Source organism: Anopheles ziemanni, chromosome 2 (assembly GCF_943734765.1).
Source record: "Anopheles ziemanni chromosome 2, idAnoZiCoDA_A2_x.2, whole genome shotgun sequence".
In the NCBI taxonomy this organism is placed as follows: Eukaryota; Metazoa; Arthropoda; class Insecta; order Diptera; family Culicidae; genus Anopheles; species Anopheles ziemanni.
This window is the reverse complement of record NC_080705.1, coordinates 23,324,555-23,344,861: the sequence shown is the minus strand read 5'-3', so window position 1 is coordinate 23,344,861 and position 20,307 is coordinate 23,324,555. Positions and strand designations below refer to the sequence as shown.

General features: G+C 43.8%; 2 protein-coding genes across 3 annotated transcripts; one reads left to right on the top strand and one right to left on the bottom strand.

The window, feature by feature from the left end:
* Positions 1–419: 419 nt before the first annotated feature.
* LOC131285633 (F-box/LRR-repeat protein 20) lies at positions 420–10,127 on the top strand. Of its 2 annotated transcripts, none has more exons than XM_058314502.1 (10): positions 420–552; positions 7,410–7,517; positions 7,602–7,685; positions 7,772–8,044; positions 8,127–8,229; positions 8,764–8,849; positions 8,949–9,140; positions 9,221–9,322; positions 9,390–9,602; positions 9,954–10,127. In XM_058314502.1, the coding sequence occupies exons 1-10, from the start codon at positions 448–450 to the stop codon at positions 10,059–10,061; spliced, it is 1,374 nt and encodes a 457-aa protein (XP_058170485.1). In that variant the 5' UTR covers positions 420–447; the 3' UTR covers positions 10,062–10,127. The 2 variants fall into 2 exon arrangements, with proteins under 2 accessions (XP_058170485.1, XP_058170478.1); XM_058314495.1 differs by lacking the exon at positions 420–552 and adding an exon at positions 5,447–5,665.
* A 6,152-nt stretch (positions 10,128–16,279) lies between these two features.
* LOC131287639 (DDB1- and CUL4-associated factor 11) lies at positions 16,280–19,731 on the bottom strand. Its single transcript, XM_058316709.1, has 8 exons — positions 19,449–19,731; positions 19,229–19,316; positions 18,510–18,933; positions 18,160–18,443; positions 17,634–17,871; positions 17,403–17,558; positions 17,205–17,311; positions 16,280–16,696 (listed from the first exon to the last, which is right to left on the bottom strand). Exons 1-8 carry the CDS (start codon positions 19,625–19,627, stop codon positions 16,460–16,462), a joined length of 1,713 nt encoding a protein of 570 aa, XP_058172692.1. The 5' UTR covers positions 19,628–19,731; the 3' UTR covers positions 16,280–16,459.
* Positions 19,732–20,307: the final 576 nt, after the last annotated feature.

Here is a 20,307-nt window from a genome sequence, read left to right as displayed (position 1 = left end):
TTCCCTGTGGCCCTCCGTGGCTGCTGACGATTCCCTTGAACCCGTTCTCCGAACCCTCTATGATCCACCCCAACCCTTCCCGCGTGTGACGTCGGTCGCTTCTTTGTGGTGGCGCTGTGCCGTTTGCGCTAGTGCGTAGTTAGCGAGCTTACTGGAGCGCTGGTTTGGTAAAGAAAATTCGCAAAAGGATAAACCAACGGCATGTGATAAGGGGCACTGTTCGGACAGTTACTACCAGGCACTTTGTTTTCTGGCCCCGCGAAGGGAAACAGCAAGTGTGTGCGTGTGTGTGAAAAGGTTTTGTACCATCATCCGCGGATAGTTAGCAGGGTGGGCCATAGACAACATTCCAGCGCACCGAATCCGCTCGAACGCGCACCGGAAACACTGTACCCGGCAGCCCGGTAGCATTTCGAACCCGACAAACGCGACCCTCGACTCGAAGGGATGACGGCACGCAACGGAGAACGGGAGAAGGGCCCCGGCGGCAAGGAGCCGACGAACGACAAGATGAACCACAGCCACAGTCAGCTGGCCCGGAACAGATTCGAGGTGGGTAGAGATGGAAGGAATAGTACACCGATGTATACTACGATACTATCCTGTTTTTTATTTAAGGGAAATAATATTTGTAATGTACCTAACTAAGAAGGAAACGTTTTTACTATTCCAACGTTTTGAATTAGATTATTATCCATTCGTGTTTTTTTAACAGGGGGGATTATGTATCGACAAGTTTGACAAAGTTGTAGAGCACGTAAAATTAATCCACAAATTATAGAAATTCATGTGTACGGTGTGAGGATACATGATTTCTATCTGGAGAATAATTTATACATTTAGCTAAAATATGCAGGATGCAAACAGTCTCATTTCAATTCTTAAATGATCCCACATGAAAAAGTTAATTTTGATTAAAATGCTAATTGCAAATCTTTACAAGAAAATGATAGATGTATTTGACTTCTATTTTATTAATTAACCTTTAAAAAAGTTACATCCCTAGAATTAATGTATGTGGACAAATGTCAATTACCTTTCCTATACTAACTGTTAAACTATCCCAACTTTTTTGATTGAAAATAATGTTCTATGAGATTCACGTAACGATTTGTTTCAACTACATGCCATGAACCGGACCCATCAGTTCCATTTGATGACTCTAATGGAGTATAAGCTACATTGTCCGATAGGTTTTGTTCTATTAGAATGTACTGTAATGGTTTTCGTATCTTATATAAAATCAAAAAGCATCCCAAAAATAGAATCTGCCATTAATATCGTGCAGAATGGTTTTTCCGGGGTGTAATTATTTTTCCCAACACACCCGGAAGACACGAAAAGTCGCGATTGCGAAGATGGTTCCTTCTTCGGCGCGTATTTCTTTCTTGTGGACCTCCCGTACAAACCAGCGATCGCTCGGTGCCCATCGTTTACACACTGAAATAACACATTAAATAGAAGAAGAAAAAGAAACTGGACGACTACCATCAGGCCAAGACACATAAAGCTGGTCAAGGCGAGCATTGAACGTTCTACGCTCTTGGCGTAGGGAAGGTGAAGATTCCATTGGAACACGGCGACGGCAAAACGAAGAACGCACGTCGATGGAGCACTTGCCGCCTAGCCGGGGCGCATCAATTTAGCGTGTTGTTGGCCGTAGGGTGTCTGCGGCTCGTACGCGAACGGACAAACAACAACGGCCATCCGGGTGTGGAGAGGGTTGCGCGATGGCTTGCAAACGATTTCACCATCGAGCAATTTGCTTCCGCGGATTGGTCGCGCCGTTCGACCGATCTAGCCTTCGTTCTTGTGGCGATGTCTGAGTTTTGAAGCTACGCTCCATTAGAGCTGCAGTAACAGCACCGGAAAGAGTTTTGTTTTAGTGCAACCCACAAGCCCCAAAAAAATCTTAGTTTATTTCCGAAGGCCTTTCAACGTTAGTTACGGTTCAAATGCCAAATGGCTACAATATGATGTGCAATTTGATCTGGAACTATGAAAACCTAACATGATTTTGAATTTGAATTTAAATTATAATTATATTTAAATAATTATAATTTAAATAATTATACGTCGTCAAAACAGTTCATAAAAAAATCTAAGGAAAACAATATTGGGGTTAGAGTATAACAAAAAACAAAACAAAACTGCTGTTTTCGAATCAGGTACTTCTGAAAAAAGTTACTTATTTACTCAAACACAGAAAATAAGAAGTTCTTATAAATAAACTTCATCCCCAGTATTTTTTTTAACAACGAATAAACATTGTACATGAAAAGACATCATTGCAAGCGGGTCAAATTTTAAGTAATATTTTTGACTCATTTTTACTAAAATGAAAAACATGTTCCCCCCTTAAACGACGTTGTTTACTACCTCCTAGGTTTATTGTACCAACTAGCATAGGACATGCAGTGCACGAAAGTACAACATCATGCAATATGCATGTGTACCACCATCTTCCGGTACCCGAACGAAAGTCCGGAACATCCTGCCCTCTCATTATCTCTGGCCGCGTGGAAATGTGGGTCAAAAAGTCGCCCCTTCCAGAAGACGGTTCATTATAAACAAATCAACAGAGAATGAGAAAAAAACAAACCACCAAAACAAAAATAGAACCCATGTTTGGACCGGCCATTTGCACTGCTTCCTTCTCAAGCACTAATAGCTAGCGTGCGCTGATAAGCTGCATCGGATGATTCAGCAAACCAAGTGCGTCGGCTTACCAAAATATGTCCGACAGACAGACACGCGGCAAAGAGCATGGTAGATTGTTTGGAAGACGTTTAAAGATGGGTTTTCTTGATAGAAAATGTTGCCCTTTTTCAGATTTATATAGTGACTTTATGAGTGGCTTAAAATAAAAAGGAAGTAAACAAAAAAAAATGGGGTGGGACCATGTTAGTGTGGAGGGGCATGAATCTGAGCCCCAACAGATAACGCAGAATCGTTCGCAGCTTGCGTTTCGAATAAGAAATGGGAGTAATCGAGACTGGCAAAAAAAAGAAAAAATAGGTCAAGTAAGCTCGGCACAATCTGCCGCCTCTAGAAGTATGTCAGCCAAGTCAGCAAAGTGCAACGTCGCAGAATGCAATTTTGCGATCGAGAACGATAGAAGGAATGATAAAGATAAAGGCCAAAGCTGCTGCACCCGAATGTTTCTTTTAAGTAAAAACTTAGAACGTTTGTAAAAAATGTTATTCTAAACCATTTACTATAAACCACAGCGAGTTGTACATTTTGTGCCACATGCTCAAACGATCCAATATGAAAATGTACATTTTTGGACTTTTCTGCGGCAAACGATACAACACCAAAATCATGCAGTTCCTTAACAAAGTTTGTGAAAACTGTGAATACGTTTTGAAACATTAGAAAAAAGGTGTGTTCATTTTATAAATATTTTTTCACCTTTTTACTTCGTCAATATTGTTCTACCGCAGAAAGGAACGGTGTCGCTCCAGCGAATTGATATCGACTAGCTGAGACAAAGAATGTTCCCCCTACTTCTCACCCGAGCCAGTGGATGATTTATGTAAATTAGCGTCGCTTTTCTTTTGCACAAATTAACATTATCGACTTTTTCCATCGAGGGACGGCTTCGTCTACGGATGTTTCAACACATATTTTGTGCAACAGCGTGCAAAGCGCTTTGTCACATTTTTCACCTTAAAGTTGCAATTTTAATGTGGCATCGTTTTAGATTAGAAGTTATGCATCAACTTATAAATAATCCTTTACGTTGTTTTTTTCCGTTTATTACTGCAAACCAGGCTTCAAGCTTGGTCCAACTAATGGAGCTAATGGGAGCGATAGTTCCCCTGAGGTGTCCCCGAGTTCCCGACCGGAAGCATTAATTCCCGGAACCACGTCGGGCGTGTCGTGCGCAGATATTTACCTCCCACCACCTCCCGCTCACACGTCTGGGCTCTTGTTATCCTTGCACATCCTTTTGCGTGTTGATAACGAGCTCCCGCCGAAGGACACGCTGGAGATGGTGGTAGACGACGACGACGTGTCTGCCCGCCGTCTGGGTTGGTGTTGGCAAGTGAATCCCTTTCGGTTGGTAGCGCTTCGAGATGCACACACTTTTTTATGTTTGTCTGCTACTCGCCGTTCAACCAGCGTTTGTGGGTTGCGTCTGGCTGGCATACGGCGAACTTTTCACGATGCATTTCAAAGAGGCCAGCGCTAGCCCCATTCCGGCTACGGGGCAGGACGACGCCTTGTCCTAGTTGCGATACGGGCTTCATTCTCGCGGCGAGTATGTCTCGGATCCGTGGCCCGTTTTTTTGTCCTTCTCACCGTTGCCGATAGCAACCGAAGCTGCGCTGGGGGCGCCCGATACTGACGTGGCACAACCTACTGGGAGCGTACGCCGTAAGGTTAGCAGAAATACAGAAAGACTCGCGCCACTTGTCGGTCGGCGAAAGCTCTTCGGCTGCTGCGATGTTTCATGGCGTTGTCGGGACTCTTTGTGTGTGTGTGTGTGTGCGACTACTTTAACAACGTGCGCATTAATGCTCGGATTCGTTCGTCCACTCGTCGCTTCGGGTGGCCACCAGCGCTGATCTCCTTTTGCACGCCGAAAACGGATCCTGTCTGCATCGAAAAACAAACAACGTAGTCTGGACGGACTCTCCCACCAAACCATGCGATATTTCATTCAGCATTCACACAACAGCGTCCCCGACGGTGTGGTGTTGGTGGTTGTGCTGAAAAGGATTCAGTTTCATGTTCGCCCTTCTTTGTGCCATCGGGGCAGTTGTGTAGCGCACTTTCATCACATCACTTCCTTCGTCGACGGGAGCTGTTGCTGCTGGTACCCACTTCGTCTCAGGACTCTTCGGCCGCTGCATTTACTCCAACGCGTGAACTCCAACCCGAGCATTCTATCCTGCACGGAACGGAAGGAAAACGGGAGCAACAGTGGAAGTTCCTCGCGGTGTGCGGGAAGTGTGGGAAAAGGAAAGACGAAACGCGCCTTAGGACGCTTGTGATGCCGAGAGGGCTTCCAGCAGCAGACAAAGAAGATCCTAACCAGACCAGAATCACTGCCACAGTCGAACGGTGTGCCACGTTTCTCTTCGCAAGGGCTTTTCTGACGATCCCGTTTGGTACACAAAAAGGATAGCTGCCTTCGGGACTCATCAGTGAATCGAAAGAGATTGGCCATTTATACTAGTTCCTCCAGTTAACAGAGCTCAGGGAATTAAGGCTATTCATGAGGATAGGCGTAGTGAAGGTTTCACAAAAAAATCTCCAACTTCAACAAGTGTACTCGTACCAAAGTGACAGCAAAGTGTGCCTTCCGTGCCTCCTGCGATCAGTCATAAAGGAAAGGTCGGGAAAAGGAATAGAAAAGTCAAACGCTTAGAAGATCCTTAGACATACACTTAGGACAAGGACAATCCGCCGAGTGTTCCCCAAAAGAAGACCAAAGATGAACCGTTACCAACCGAGCCATAACCACCTGCATCATTACCATCATCATCACCATCACCATCATCACCATGGTAACGGCGTGCGAGCCCAACAGCAGCAGCAGGAGCAACACGTCCAGTACTATCAGCAGCAGCGCCAGTATCACTACCTGCAGTACCAGGAACAGTATCAAAGCCAGCGCAGCCTCGAAGTCTATAGTCGGCGTGTGCAGCAGCAGGTTTGAAACCGCCACACCAGAAGTTTGTCCATGGCGACACAAAATACCCTCATACCGTCTGGGCGTAAATGATATTGTCTGAATGGACGATAGTTACACCAGTGACCGATGTCCGTTACTACTGCCCTGTTTAATACTATGCACCCTTGTGTTTGCACGTGAAAATGTGCTGCTTTTCGAAGGTCGCATTAGCCTAAATACCTTCCCGTGTCGAACAGAAATGAAGGATCTGTTGGCAACCCCGTGAAACGAATTCTAGACTAGCTTATGTTCGCCCCCCCCCCCCCAAACAACATCACCCACTCCCTTACCCGGGTTAGCGCAGCGATTATCCTCAGCATATCGTCGCTCCTTGGCGAACTGACCTAGGGCACTTTGTGACTCCCTGTGGTCGAACGGGAAACTGTAATAAGCCAAACTTTCCTCGCCATCGCAAGCGACAACGACGAGCTCTGCTTCGGGTGCTTTGTTCGGGACCGCGTGCGCGATATCGTTTTCTCTTCCCTGCTTGCAGAAACACCAATCCCCATCGTTTCGAGGCGTCTGCACAAACCTTGACCTCCGACAACGGTCCATTACTTGACCCAACCGTTTGCAAGGGTCTCGAGGGGTAACCGTTTACGCCTCACCGTTTTTATCGCCGACTCCACGCCCCCTGGCCACCTTGTCTCCGGTTTCCACGGGACACACTGGATGTGGGGTGTCCTTTTTTTCACTCCCCGACAACATGAACCGCCTTGGGGGGAGGAATGTTAAACGTGGCGCCACAACAAAGAAATCATTCTTCGTGTTGTCAGCAGAATCGATAGAAATTGGGAAAGTCCGGTGGAGCTAAAATAACACTATAACTCAGTTGACAGTGTGGAGGAGCCGGAGCGTATTCTTGCTTTTTGTCATTTCAAAGATTGATCGCTGAATTGGGTTGCTACACGGATTTTCGTTTTAAAGGTTTTCCCATCGAACTCCTCAACCATTCTCGAAACGACGATGATGAAGATGCGACTGGTGTTACTTTTACCTTGAAGAAGTAATTTGAAATGTTCCAAAGTGTTTGAGCCATTGAGGCAACAAATGGTCATTTTACCGGAAAATGGTTTTTTCTTGTTCTTTAGTATCAGTTGAAGCTTATATTTTGTTCGTTTCTGTTGTGTATTTTAGAATAAGTAAAGATTGATCAAGTAAACTTAGCATCCAGACTAGAATCGTTATATAGCCCTTTATCCAAAACCCAATTACATCTATGTTAATAGAACTGTTAAATGTTATGTTTCATATTTTTTTTAAATATTTTGGCTCTTTTATATGGTTAGAAAGCCATTCGTGCGTTGTTCATGTCGTGCGAAGTTAAAAAAAAGATAAGTTTTGAACTGACAACCATGGAGAAATCAGTTACAAATTATTTAATAGTAACAGGAATTTTTCTTTAAAACACCATTCCTACTTCTCTAAGCAGTCATCGCTATTATAAAGGTGGCTTTATACACGTTAAAATAATTTACTTGACAAATTTGGACGTCTGTTGTCAGGACTGCCGAATCAGCGTGTAGATTACATTAAAATGTTTTACCAAAAAAGTGATAATGTCCACAGTATTTAATGTATCAAGTTCATTTGATCTGATAGACGAGCAGAAGGGGTTGACTTATGTTGGCTTTATTTTTTTTATCAAAATGCTTATATTGTATGGGTGATAGTACAACCATTTGTTTTGTTTAACTATATAAATCGGTTGCTTTTATTGCAGAAATCATGCATGATACCGGATGACGAGATCTCACGGAAACTACCAAAGGAAATTTTGCTTCGCATTTTATCTTACCTCGACGTAACCTCCTTATGCCGCTGTGGACAGGTGAAGTGAACTTCTAGGGTCAAGAAGGGGGAAAACATATGGTATTCTGTTCTACTTTAACGATATGCTGATATCTCCATTCAGGTGTCTCGATACTGGAACATGCTCGCCCTAGATGGATCCAACTGGCAAAAGATTGACCTGTTCGATTTCCAGCGTGATATTGAGGTACGTCTCGAAGCGATTTTTATCCAAGCCACTGTCGGCGGGCTAATGTTTACTGGCTGCGTCGTCTATACTATGTTTCTTTCCAGGGCCCAGTAATCGAGAACATCTCGCTGCGGTGCGGCGGGTTCCTCAAGTATTTGCGGCTGCGCGGCTGCCAGTCCGTCGGCAGCCAGTCGATCCGCACGCTCGCCCAACACTGCCATAACATCGAACACCTCGATCTGTCCGAGTGCAAGAAGATCAGCGACGTTGCCATACAGCCGCTCAGCAGGCACTGCTCCAAGCTGACCGCTATCAACCTGGAGTCGTGCTCGCAGATTTCCGACAGCAGCCTTAAGGCACTCTCCGACGGGTGTCCGGTGAGGCCAACCAGCCATTTGGCAAAGACGGAATAAGATTGACTGATATAACGTTTTGTTGGTCTGCTTCTTTATTTGGTAGAATTTAACGGAAATCAACGTATCCTGGTGCAATCTGATAACGGAGAACGGCGTGGAGGCTCTGGCGAGGGGATGCAATAAAATTAAAAAGTTTAGCAGTAAAGGTACGCAAACCGTAATTGATGGTTAATAAGAGCATTTTATTCGAACGGAAAGCTCCCGACTTTTTTGCCAAAGCCGTAAATTGCCCTCATACACACCATCCATTGAATGATGAAAATGCGGAATAGTTTGGGACAAGATAAGCTTAAAAAACTAATGAAGAAAAAACATACAAGATTGTATGTTGTACGAGTCAGACTTAACTTGAACCACTTGCAGTTTCATGCGCTATCGAGAAATAATTAAAAGATGAACATTTATTTAAGCTTATCAGGTTGGAAAGTGTTTGAAGTGTTTAAAATTTGCCAACCACAGTTACCCGTCGCGGAAGCTTCTGTATCTTGTTGATTATAATTTTCATAAAAACAGAATAATCTTTCCCATTGCAAACAGTAATTTGCACCTTTAAGGAAGCACGGATTGTTCCCGGCGGAGTTGTTTACCCTCCCGCGGCGAGCGATGGTCAACAATGTGTTTGTCTATTTATTTATCATTTCCCTATCTTCTTTCCACTTTTTGCCTTGCGCCATACACAGGATGTAAACAGGTGAACGATAGAGCCGTTATCGCGCTAGCCCTCTACTGTCCCGGCATCGAGGTTCTAAATCTACATAGTTGTGATGTGAGTAACACCTTTTTGCTGCTGTCCTGTCCGACAAATGGCACGGTATGCTAATCTGTTTCACTTCTGCTACTTTCTTTTCATCTTCTCTCTTCGAAGAGCATAACGGATGCATCGATATCGAGGATCGCGGAGAAGTGCTGCAATCTGAAGCAGCTGTGCGTTTCCAAGTGCACGGAGCTTACCGACCAGTCCCTGCTTGCCCTGTCCATGAATAATCACTATCTCAACACGCTCGAGGTGGCCGGCTGTGCGCACTTTTCGGACAACGGCTTCACGGCGCTGGCAAAGGTAAAGGGCTTCCACTGCCCCGTCCGTAATTGGATACATGACATTAACCCTTGCTTGTACTGATTTCCATGCCACAATAGAACTGTAAATATTTGGAGCGTATGGATCTGGAGGAGTGCAGCCAAATCACCGATGCCACCCTAGGGCATTTGGCCATGGGATGTCCTAGTCTGGAGAAACTGGTACGAGTATCATGGTGCATTTAAATGATCGAGCGCGTTCTAACTCGCTCCCTCGTTTTGTCTCTAGACTTTATCGCACTGTGAACTGATAACGGACGAAGGCATCCGGCAGCTAGCCGGGGGAGGATGCGCCGCGGAAAGCTTATCCGTCCTCGAGCTGGACAACTGTCCGCTGATCACCGACGCCACTCTGGAACATCTGATATCCTGTCACAACCTTCAGCGGATAGAGCTGTACGACTGCCAACTTATCTCTAGGAACGCTATTCGCCGTTTACGGGTAAGTAGCGTCGGAAGTACGTTCTGTTATGGCCATCTGAGTGGCATATATTTTCCTGTCCCACTATTTAGGACGTTTTACCCCACAATTTACAACGACGGCTAGAGAAGAGTGTTCTTAAAAGCATTCGTTTTGGTAACAATTTGAAGAAGATAGGCTAAAGAATCGATCTCTGAAAATTTGGAGTATTTCGCTTTCGCGCGAAATTTCGCTTAAGCGGTGCATCTTGCCTCACATTACCTTTACCTATCCTGGGTTTGATTGAAGACCGCAATGAACGTGCTTGCCCCTTCCATTTTATGCTACATTTCCTAACGTATCTTTTATTTCCACCTCTTTTTCTCTCGCCAGAATCATCTTCCCAACATAAAGGTACACGCTTACTTCGCCCCGGTCACACCGCCACCGACGACGAACGGACCGCGCCCAAGGTACTGCCGGTGTTGCGAGATTCTCTGAGATCAGGCGATTGGCTTAGCCAGAAAAGTGCTCTGTAGGAGTAGAGACGACTGATATTTATACTTGTAACCTTAGCCTACATACACTCAACACACATACACACACACTCACACAAACACACACACACAAGTACATACCGTCAGACTCAAACCCATCCCAATCAAAGGATCAGAATAATCATAATCGTTTATGATCCATTTCGATAGCATCGCGATTTTGAGAATGAACGAAAGGAACACGATGCTCAATAAGTACATTTTTTCTAAAGGGAACATTGCTGGACAAACACTAAATAATAATAATAATAATACTACTACTATCTACTCAGTCGCATACAAGCGGCAAACTATGGTTAGAAAGCGCGAGGGGAGACAACGTCAGCGAAATGCTGACATTTAAGTGTGAACCCGGACCATCGGACTACAGTGAGCATGTTTAGGACACACTGCAACCCCAAAGATGGTCCATCGTAAGCATGCACACGGGTTGCGTGATAAGTGTGAGGGATAAGATATTTTCTACATAGGTTCATTTTAAAAATATCAATCATCATCACGCGTTTGAAGCTTTGTAGCACGGACACACGGTATATGTGTAGCATATAATAAAGTTTAGAGGCAGGTAGAGTACATCAATTGCGTGTGGCCGCTTTAGTGCATTCTTCTTGTCAATGCACCTGCGCTTGACAAGACCGATCGGATGGTCACCCCCGGGGGGGCCAACCCGTCTGACTCCAAGGGTGTCCGGTACGCTTTGCCTAAAATATGTGACTGAATTTGACTACGAAATAAGTCAAGTAATAAGTGTTGAAAATGGGACCGAGGTGATACGCGTGGGATAATAAAGATGGTCAGAACTAGGAGCAAAACGATTCTAATCTCACGTACTTTTTTTTATCACCATTCCCCACTAGGTCCGCGTAACAGCGCACTAACTTGTGGGACGAGTTGTGGGAGATCGAATTCCCAAAAGGTTGGATTCGAATATGGGGATCGTGAAATCGAACACTGGAAGCTTCACCAAATAGATTAAAAAAAAAAATTACTGTAATTGTCTAACTTGTCGCGACGCGTGAGAAAAATTAGAAAAAGAAAAATAACCTCTGCATCGGCAGCAAAAGCATAATGTGTTCATTTGATGTAGACGGGAGTAAAGCTCGACATTTCCACTCCCCCTTTGCAATAACAGCAAAGAAAAGGGTAGACCATAATCAGGAAATCTAATAGGACAACAATACAATACGGATACCCGTTCTGGTGATCGTCGTAGATCAGAGAGAAGCATTTTTGTCAAGTTCAATCACCAACAACTAAAACCCCACAATAAAATCAAACGAATGGCGGGAAACCTTTCAGGACACACACGATTGGGTTGGGTGGTACGAACAAATATTTCTTACCGGAAACTTGTGCATCTAATGTAAGTGGACTTAGATTAACCAAAATCACTGTAAAGTTAAAAAAATAGTATCATAGCGAAATGCTCACACACAATCGAAAAATGGATAGGAAACGTGTAAAAGGGTTGCGCTGGTCTAAACGTATATTTGCATAAGCTTTTGGTATATATTGCTGCAAGCCACTCTGTTATCCAAGGGTGGGTGCTACCTTGGCGAGCTGGTACGAACAGGACACGCGAGAGCTGATGTATCTCGAATACCGAACAGAAGTACTGACTATCCACGTACAAGTAGGAAAGCTTAGTAAGCCATGGACTGACGTGGTCTCAAACGTAGCGCTTGTTACGCCAAAGAAGAAAAGAATAAATGTCCAAGCATGCTGTGAAAAAGGCATACAGCAGTGATACAACTTGAAATTCGTGCACCTTCTACGGCTACGTGCATTTTCCATCGTCATTTTGCACAATTACTTTAAACATCGTTGAAAGCAATCCCTTATTTTACTTTTGCCAAATTTTTCCCTCATTTTTATTTTTGTTAAACAGTTGTTCCTTGCGAAGCAAATGGCATTTGTTTTGGCTTGCTCTGTACTGACTTTTGTGGTATAGTGTACGGTTCTTCTCTAATCGGCCTATATTGATTGAGAAATTAGATGGATAAAGTCAAACGGCGTAGCCTTTCTGCTTCAAGTTGTTGTTACTTCGCTGTGCAGTTTTTTTTATCTAATAATAGGTGGTGTAGAAGAATCATTGGTTTAAATCTTTTCACTAAAAAAAAACATTTCAGCTTGCACAGACATTGACCACTACGAAGGAAAGATATTTTTACTGTAGCGTAGAAGGAGTACGAAAACTAACTTGTGTCGCTCTAACTTTGCTCGTGGACACACCGTTGGCTGAAGAACTATAACGGCTTCGGACCACTGAATGTAACAATCACATTGTGAAAGACGCACCTAGTGTCGGATTTTTAAAATGATCGATGTATAGTCTTCGATGTGTGTGCAGCTTGTCGTAGCGATACACTATCCGGGATGTTCGCTGCACGCGGTTAGCTATCCTTCGTAGTTTCGTTTTCTCATCGCCACCGAACCACTTCTTGGTTGATGGGCTGTAATACGCGTGATCGGTAGAAGTCATAAGAAAATGGCAGCCATTAGGTAAGTAAAAGCAAATGCACCCTTAAGGCAAGCGAAAGCAAAACGCTAGTATGTCGAGCTAAGATGTGCGTTTGAACGGAAACGTAAAACGGCAGACGACATGGCTTTGGTAGAGGAGGTGGTTACACACAGTATCACTTTCTGTTCCCACCACACCATGCGCCTTTTTGGGATGTTGGAAGCACGGAAACGATTTTACATGCAGTAACGTTGATCGACTGTTCGGGGTGGTAGGAGCTAAATTTGATTGTGATTTATACATGAACAATATTTTATACTTATACATATATAAGCGCAAAGCAGAAAAGGTATACGGCGGAGGCGATAGGAAGGTTGGATGTATAGTTTTTTGGCGTCCTGGTATTGGCAGAAACATAAGAAATTAATAAAATAATTATAACGACACACATGCAGCCGCCATGAAGCAGTTGTCCGAGTGCATTGGACAAGCATTTAGTTTCGCCAAACCGGCGTCATATTTTATCATCCCCCCTTTTTTGCGTTTCGAATGTGTTGTCCGCTTTAGCAACAAATAAAATTTTTCTTCCGATAACTGCGAAGAACACACAATTTTGTTTTACAACGGCGTTCCACAATGAGGAAAACGGTATAAGCGCCTCTAACACGCGTACTTTGCGTCCGTGTTTAGTACGATTTTCTCCTTGTCATCAGAAAGTTTCTTAATTCGTCTGAAGGATAACCAGAAACAATTCGGCCTTACGATGCCATTTTACTTTCCGTTGTAGCGTCCAGGGTATCCACTAAGATTCATATATGTCATAATCGCCATGATAGAATAGGGCCAAGGGTGGGAAAAGGTGCAGAGCGCCCTGGGGTGCATTGTGGAGGCGAGAGCTAGACGAGGAAAGCATGCAGTGCGTGAGGTGGAAATCCGTTTTGAATGACCTTTCGTAATTTTGAGTTAGCAACAAGCAAGCAGTTTGTGGTTTAAATGTAAGATGCAAGTGAACACAACACGAGCAGAAACAAAAAAAAGGCAACATAACATCATGAAGAGTGTATTCAAAACTAGGAAATAAACGAAAAACACACTGATGAAGCAGATGTGAAAAAGAGGAAACAGATGTGGTTTTAATCCTACGTTTAGTTTTATTCGATTTCGCTGAAACATAATTTATTAGCAATCTTCTCGTTTTCGCTTCACTACACATTTGGTTCCGCCCTTCCTACTACACGGCCACACGGTACGATAGAAAATCAGTCGATCGAATAACATCATATAAAAGGTACAGTGAATAATTAATAGCTCCCACCCAGCCGGTTCGGGCGTAGTTTTTGTTATTTGCCTGCGATGTCCCGCCGCCATTTCCCGGAGCTCCCGCAGCCGCAACCGACATAATCACAGGAGGTAAGTTCATGTTTATAATTTTAAATTAATGGTTAAAGGAGATGAATAGGATAGAATAGAATGAATTAAAATAGAAACCTCTTTCTAGAACAATCGCATTTTGACCTGGCTTAAACGTAAATACACTTCTGCATAACGCCGGATCGCTGCCTTGCAAATCAAGGTTAACAACTGTATTCCGCTCGTGTCAACATTGAATGGTATTGACACTAAGAAACACCATTCCAACATAGTATCCTACGGATGCACTCCTAATATCTTTTAAAATACGGTAAATCCAAATTGGTTGAATAAAAAAAGATTACAAATAGAAAAAATGTATTTCCTACCGATTCTGTGAAATGTTGTAGTGCGAAAGGTTGAAAAAGAGGAGTACGAGCGCCCCAACTGACTTGATTCTCCAATGGACATATGTTAATTGCAGTCTGACAAGAAAGTATCCGTGCAGTCACCGTTTTTAAGTTTAATCCTGGTTATCTCAGCGAATACGAGACCTAGGACAATAACTTAAACAATCTATTGTAGATAAACTTCTTTTCCATACAATGAGTGCTTAACATTTCGATAAAGTTACTTGTAGGTCACTTTGTTATAAAGAAACCCAAAGAAAAGGCTCAAAACCGATGACAAAAAAGTATCCGTACACCTGAATTTCTGAACGTAAAACACCAGTTTGGTGAGGTCCTAGTAGTCAACGTATCAAACTAGCCATTATTTCGAGTTATTAAGGGTCTAAAATCATAGCGGCAACAATTGTACATCATCAGTTAACGTGAAATGGACGGTGATACTAGGCAAACAACTGCAAACGATGGAGAACTATCTTTTTCATGTGATGTAAAGGAAAGTTGATGAACCCTATGGCAAATCTCATGCCAAGTCTCGGGAACTAATAATTTGTCGAATTAATCAGGCTACGACTACGCTAAACCCTGCAAACGGACATCTGCAACGGAATGTCTAAATCATCAATCATATGATTTGGATTGCAACTCCTAAGAAAGTTGTTCGGCAATAACAATTACATGGCATAATTGTACGTTGTAAACTTTTCATTTCATAGGAAAGCATAGATGTGAAGGGTGAAATTTTTTGGAACCTCAAATTAACATACTTAATGAATTTTTAAAATTATAAAAATTATACAATATTTTGGAAAACATCCTCAAGTATCTTCACTGAAAATTTCAAATCGATCTGACATCTCAATAAAAAGTTGTTTGGTCTGAAGTACAGGAAAACGGAATCTCCCATACAAAATGTATGGACTACCCGGGTAGTCTACTTAGGTAACTTTGGTTGAACGGGTGACGGTTAATGAAACAAGAAGCAACGTGTGTTGATTCAGGCCGTTGTAGTCATGTCCATTAAACGGCTGTTTAAAACTGCGTATTAAAAACTTCATTATACCAAAACAAAGGCAAACAACTGCAAACGATGGAGAACTATCTTTTTCATGTGATGTAAAGGAAAATTAACGGTAAACGCTATGAACGTTGTCATTTGTAAAAAAAATCGCGTATTGCGAATTCGCCTATATCGAGTATAGCGTACAGCGGGAACCTACTGTACAACATTTGTCGAAAGACGCTTAGATTTACCATCAACGGGACATTAACTTGATCATAGTAGACCTCTTTAGAACTATTATGGAAAACGAGTCAAATTTCCAGCATCTTTAGAAAAAAAAACTGGTACAAATGATGCCTGGGCACTTGCAGGCTATGATTGAAGCAAGTGGCATTGAATGCAACATATTGGCACATCATCTACGGATCGCACATCATCAATACTCATCATGTACGGATACTTTTTTGTCATCGATTTTGAGCCTTTTTGTGGATTTTTTCAAACCAAAGTGACTTGTGAAAGTACTTTTTCCTAGGTCACGTATTCCTAGGTGGTTGTGCTAGGTCACGTATTCGCTGAGATAACTAGGCTTAAAGTTGAAATTGATGACTGTATTTGACATTACAAAACGTTGGCTTCTTCGAAATAGCCTGCTTTGATTTACTCAAATTTTTAGCTAGAAAACACCTGTCGGAGGTTTGTGCAAAATTATTTCTCCTCCTGACAATCTTTGTTCCTTTTCCAAATGGGCAAACCGTAACATTTCATCTAAAATAAAGCTCTTACATTCAACAAACTCGTTATAGTAATGATAATTTTGAAAGAAACCTGAAAGAGCACATAATAGCATATTTTAAAAAATAACCCAAGGTAATCTTAATCTTCCCTTATCCCTCTTTTTCATCCCGAACATGGGTTCCATCCAACTGTAAGAGGGGTGGTGATATAACTTACTCTCTTGCCAATCCCCTCCCCTCCAGTCATTAACCGATTTCCAATACTTCAGGCCGTGCCAGAGATGATGCTGGACGTGGAGAAACCGACGCAACGACCGTCGTCCCAGAGATCGGGTAACAGTTAGAGGGAAAATTCTGCGTGCGTTGGGACAAACAGAAACCAACTCAGTTCCGTCCTGATGATGTTCGCATGCTCGATCGGAGCGTCCGGTACACGGAATTGTTCTTCTCCGCCAAGCGTCGAGAACGGCGTATCGGTCGATCCTTTTCTTCGTCGTCGTCCTCGGAGTCGTTCTCGTAGTTACGCTGCCGGGGGCGGCTTTTCTTCCTCACGTCCTCCTCTTTGTCCTCTTCCCGATCGACGGGACCGCAGTAGGTGTGCCGGTGGACGGCGTGGTCCCACTGGAGGGAAAGGGGACAAGTATCAGCGTAAAAGAAACACATCAAATGTTGGTTCAAATATCAAGTCAAATCATAAAATATCTATATCTGTTAAACATACAAAAAGGTTCTGAGCTTTGAAGACAATAATATGACTACACTGTAGAAAAAAACTTTAACTTGACTAGCCCCGATGGACCGCATCTCGTACCCACATGCTGCATATTAGTAAAACACTAATTGGAGCATCCGAGATGAATAGCAGAAATTGCGTTAATGTGCTAAACATCCCATTAGAGTTGTTTAATTCGTTCTAACTCAGTACGCACATCATTAATCGCGACATGACGCTTTTTAACCTCTACCGTGTATTCAGTGGTCTGATGGAAATTGCACCATTTTTTTAATTAACATAAAACGAAGTGTGATTTTTACAAATCATCGATAAAATTTAATTTTCTTCACATGTTTTTTCAAATATAGGTGATCTTGACACTACTTGACGTAGAGTATATGTATCCCCACTTACCGAGCACGTGATGATTTCCGAGCGGTGTGGATGCCAGGCCACATCGCGTACGATATCGTGGTGACCCTCGATCGCTTCCACAATTGCACCCGTTAGAACGTCATAGACTGTGTTAAGAAAGAAAATGAGAAAGTGCAAGTGTAAAATACACACGTGAAAACGCGGATTAGCCCATCCCTTAAAATTGGTCATATTTACTTATCAAACGACCCGTTCCGCAGCCCGTATAAATGTAGCGTTGGCCGGTGGTCTGTGCGGGGGAAAACTTTGCACGAATCAAACTCTTTTGCACCTTGTGGCCACGGTACGTCATTATGCTGGTATCACCTTGCAGTGGTTTGACCGCGTTGAAGACTGGAACGAGATGCAGATTGTAGAAACGCCAAGGTTATTAAATGTTACGAAATTCGATATTGAACCACTACTCACATCGTCGCGGCACCTCGTCCCACCGGTAGTCCCAGTTGCGATGGTGGAACGTGCGATCCCGTATCGACTGGGGCGCCATTTGGCGCAGATCCCAAAGTTTAATACTTTGGTCCTTCGAGTTCGAGATAATGTAGCGGCCGTCATTGCGCGAATCGATGTACGTGACACCGTCGTAGTGGCCGATCAGCTTTCCAATCGCCTCCGGGTGTGCCTCGTTCGTACATCGTCGATCCCATAGCTACGGAAGAAAAATTAGTAAATGGACGCTATTAAATCAGGGTTAAAGAAAGTGTATAAACTATAAGTGTTTAAGATATGGCTATCGGTAGGTGTTCCGCTCGTTACACTCTAACAAACATCAAAGGTGATGTGAATTGAAATGACTAGCAGTTTGTTATCTGCGAAAGTGATTGTACTTATCGAGCATGGGGTATGTCTACGCAACAAGGAATTTCGAAGTTGTCAGTCCCCGGCACCGGATTATTGACGTCCTACTATATTCTTATAATTTGTTCTTGGAGCTTACCTTGATGATGCCCTGATCGGTGCCACTGAAGAATATGTTGGACGAATCATCGACAAATCCGACCGAGTTGACGTCCGACAGGTCCGGGGCAACAGGCGCCATCAGCGAGCGTCGCTGTGCCTTCAAATCGTACGCGTACATGTTTCCATCGTTCGCACCGCACAGTATGTGTGTGCCACAACTCGAATAGCACACGGTGAATACGCCGAGCTTTTGATTGTCCGGGTTCAGATAAAGACTGTGTATCCGGTCGATCATGTCGTTGTCCAGTCTGGAAAGAAACACTAGGAAGGGCGCGCACAGTGAGGGTGGTATCATCATTTGTGGCGTGGTGCGCCATCTCTACTTACAGGCATCGGCCCAGGTGCTGTAGACGAACGAGGTCCCATCGCTGCTGAAGTCGATGTCAAGGATCGACCAGGACACATGCTTCGTCACGAGCGAGCGCAGAAGGATGTAGTTTTCACGCGACGAATCAAACACACGTATTCGCGTGTCCTGGCTGGCGGTTACGAACCGATTGCCGTCGTTTGTGAACTGACCGCAGAATACTTTCGCATCACACTTGTGTACGGTGTCGGTGAACTCGTTCGGGCGGAAGTGGTTGTTGATTTTGCACTGGTCGCTCCGCATGTACGGACCCTGCCGCTTGCCGAGACCGCGTTGCCGGTCGCTAATCATGCGTACGAGCGAAAAGGCTCCATCGGCCGGCGTGCTGCTACCGATAGCATGGTGTCCCGATGCATTTTTCGTGTGATGATAGATGGCATTTTGCTGTGGCGAAAAAAAAAAAGAAAATCGAATCTAAGTAACCTGCTTCGCTACGTATAAATTGCTCGCATCTAAATAATCTCGACTTTTAAACTGTATTCGGCAACTCTAAACAAATGGCTGAGTCGATGAACATATTTTCTAGCCAATATGTGGTAAACAAGAGCATCAACAACATTGGTAAAGTCGGTTGTGACAAGTACGGACACTTTTCGAAACGTTGGAACTGAAGCATTTGCTACATGTAAACTGTGAACGGAAGGAAACTGTCTGACAGCTGTACATTTTTCATCATTACCTTCAGTTTATCCAAGTTTGGCTTTTTTTTGATCACCGGCAGCGGATTTGGGATGAAGTTCTCATAGTTCAGCACCATAATGTCGCCACTGAAATCGAGTAAAAAACCGGTACTTTTACGGGAGGCAGTGGTTTGGCGGGTTGGTTCCCCGGATTCCCACCCCAGCCGGTGCGGTGCGTACAAACCACCGGCCAGCTGTAACAGAGGCCCACTAGCTCACCTACGAATCAGTTGCCGTAGGATGGAGGCAAACTCGTTTTCATCTAGCTCATCGTGTTCGTCTTCGTCGTTCAACAACCGATCATGCAGGACCGCGATATGGCCGGCCATTTCCTCATTTCCATTTTCCGCGTCGCTCATGTTGTCCAGGACACGGTTTCGTACCAAATTGTTGCCCATGCAGGCAAATTCGGGTCCAGTGGATGCCTGGAAAGTTGCCGCCCGCCGATATCACCGAGCGCCTCCGTTCGTTTCCTTTTTTTTCCACTGCGTTGATCGATTACCAAAGCGACCGCTGAGGTACACTGCTGCGATAGAACTGAGTTGAGTAATATGAGGCAATCAGCGGAGCTGCTTCGTCCAGGACCTATAGGTTATGACAGTAGTACTTTAATTTAATGTCACTTGCTGATACGATTATAATTAACACATCATTCCTACTTGGGAAGGAAAACAGGTCTGGAGCCATTTTTCTTCCTTCACCCTAAAACTCGATGCTATACTTTATGCTACATTTTCTACGTTGTAAATAGCAGTGCAAGAAACAGATTGCGGCCATAGTTGCCCCAACAGATGCATCTCCAAAACACTTGAATTGAGTTGATTTGTAAAGTCGAAAGTAGGTCTACCTGATGGCCCTGAATAAGTTCGCAATACTGTCTCCCTATGGCATCTGATATTTACCCGGATGATACGCTCTGCAACCTCGATGTACCGCTTCTGGCAGGCGATTTGCTTTCGCTCCGTGTCGTCGTCGAAGCGAAACGTTTCTTTTCTCAAGCTGTACGAATCCCTGTATCACCTGTTCTCCGGAATTACGACGATGTTCGGCAACCGGCCGAATTCTTGCCCGATTATAT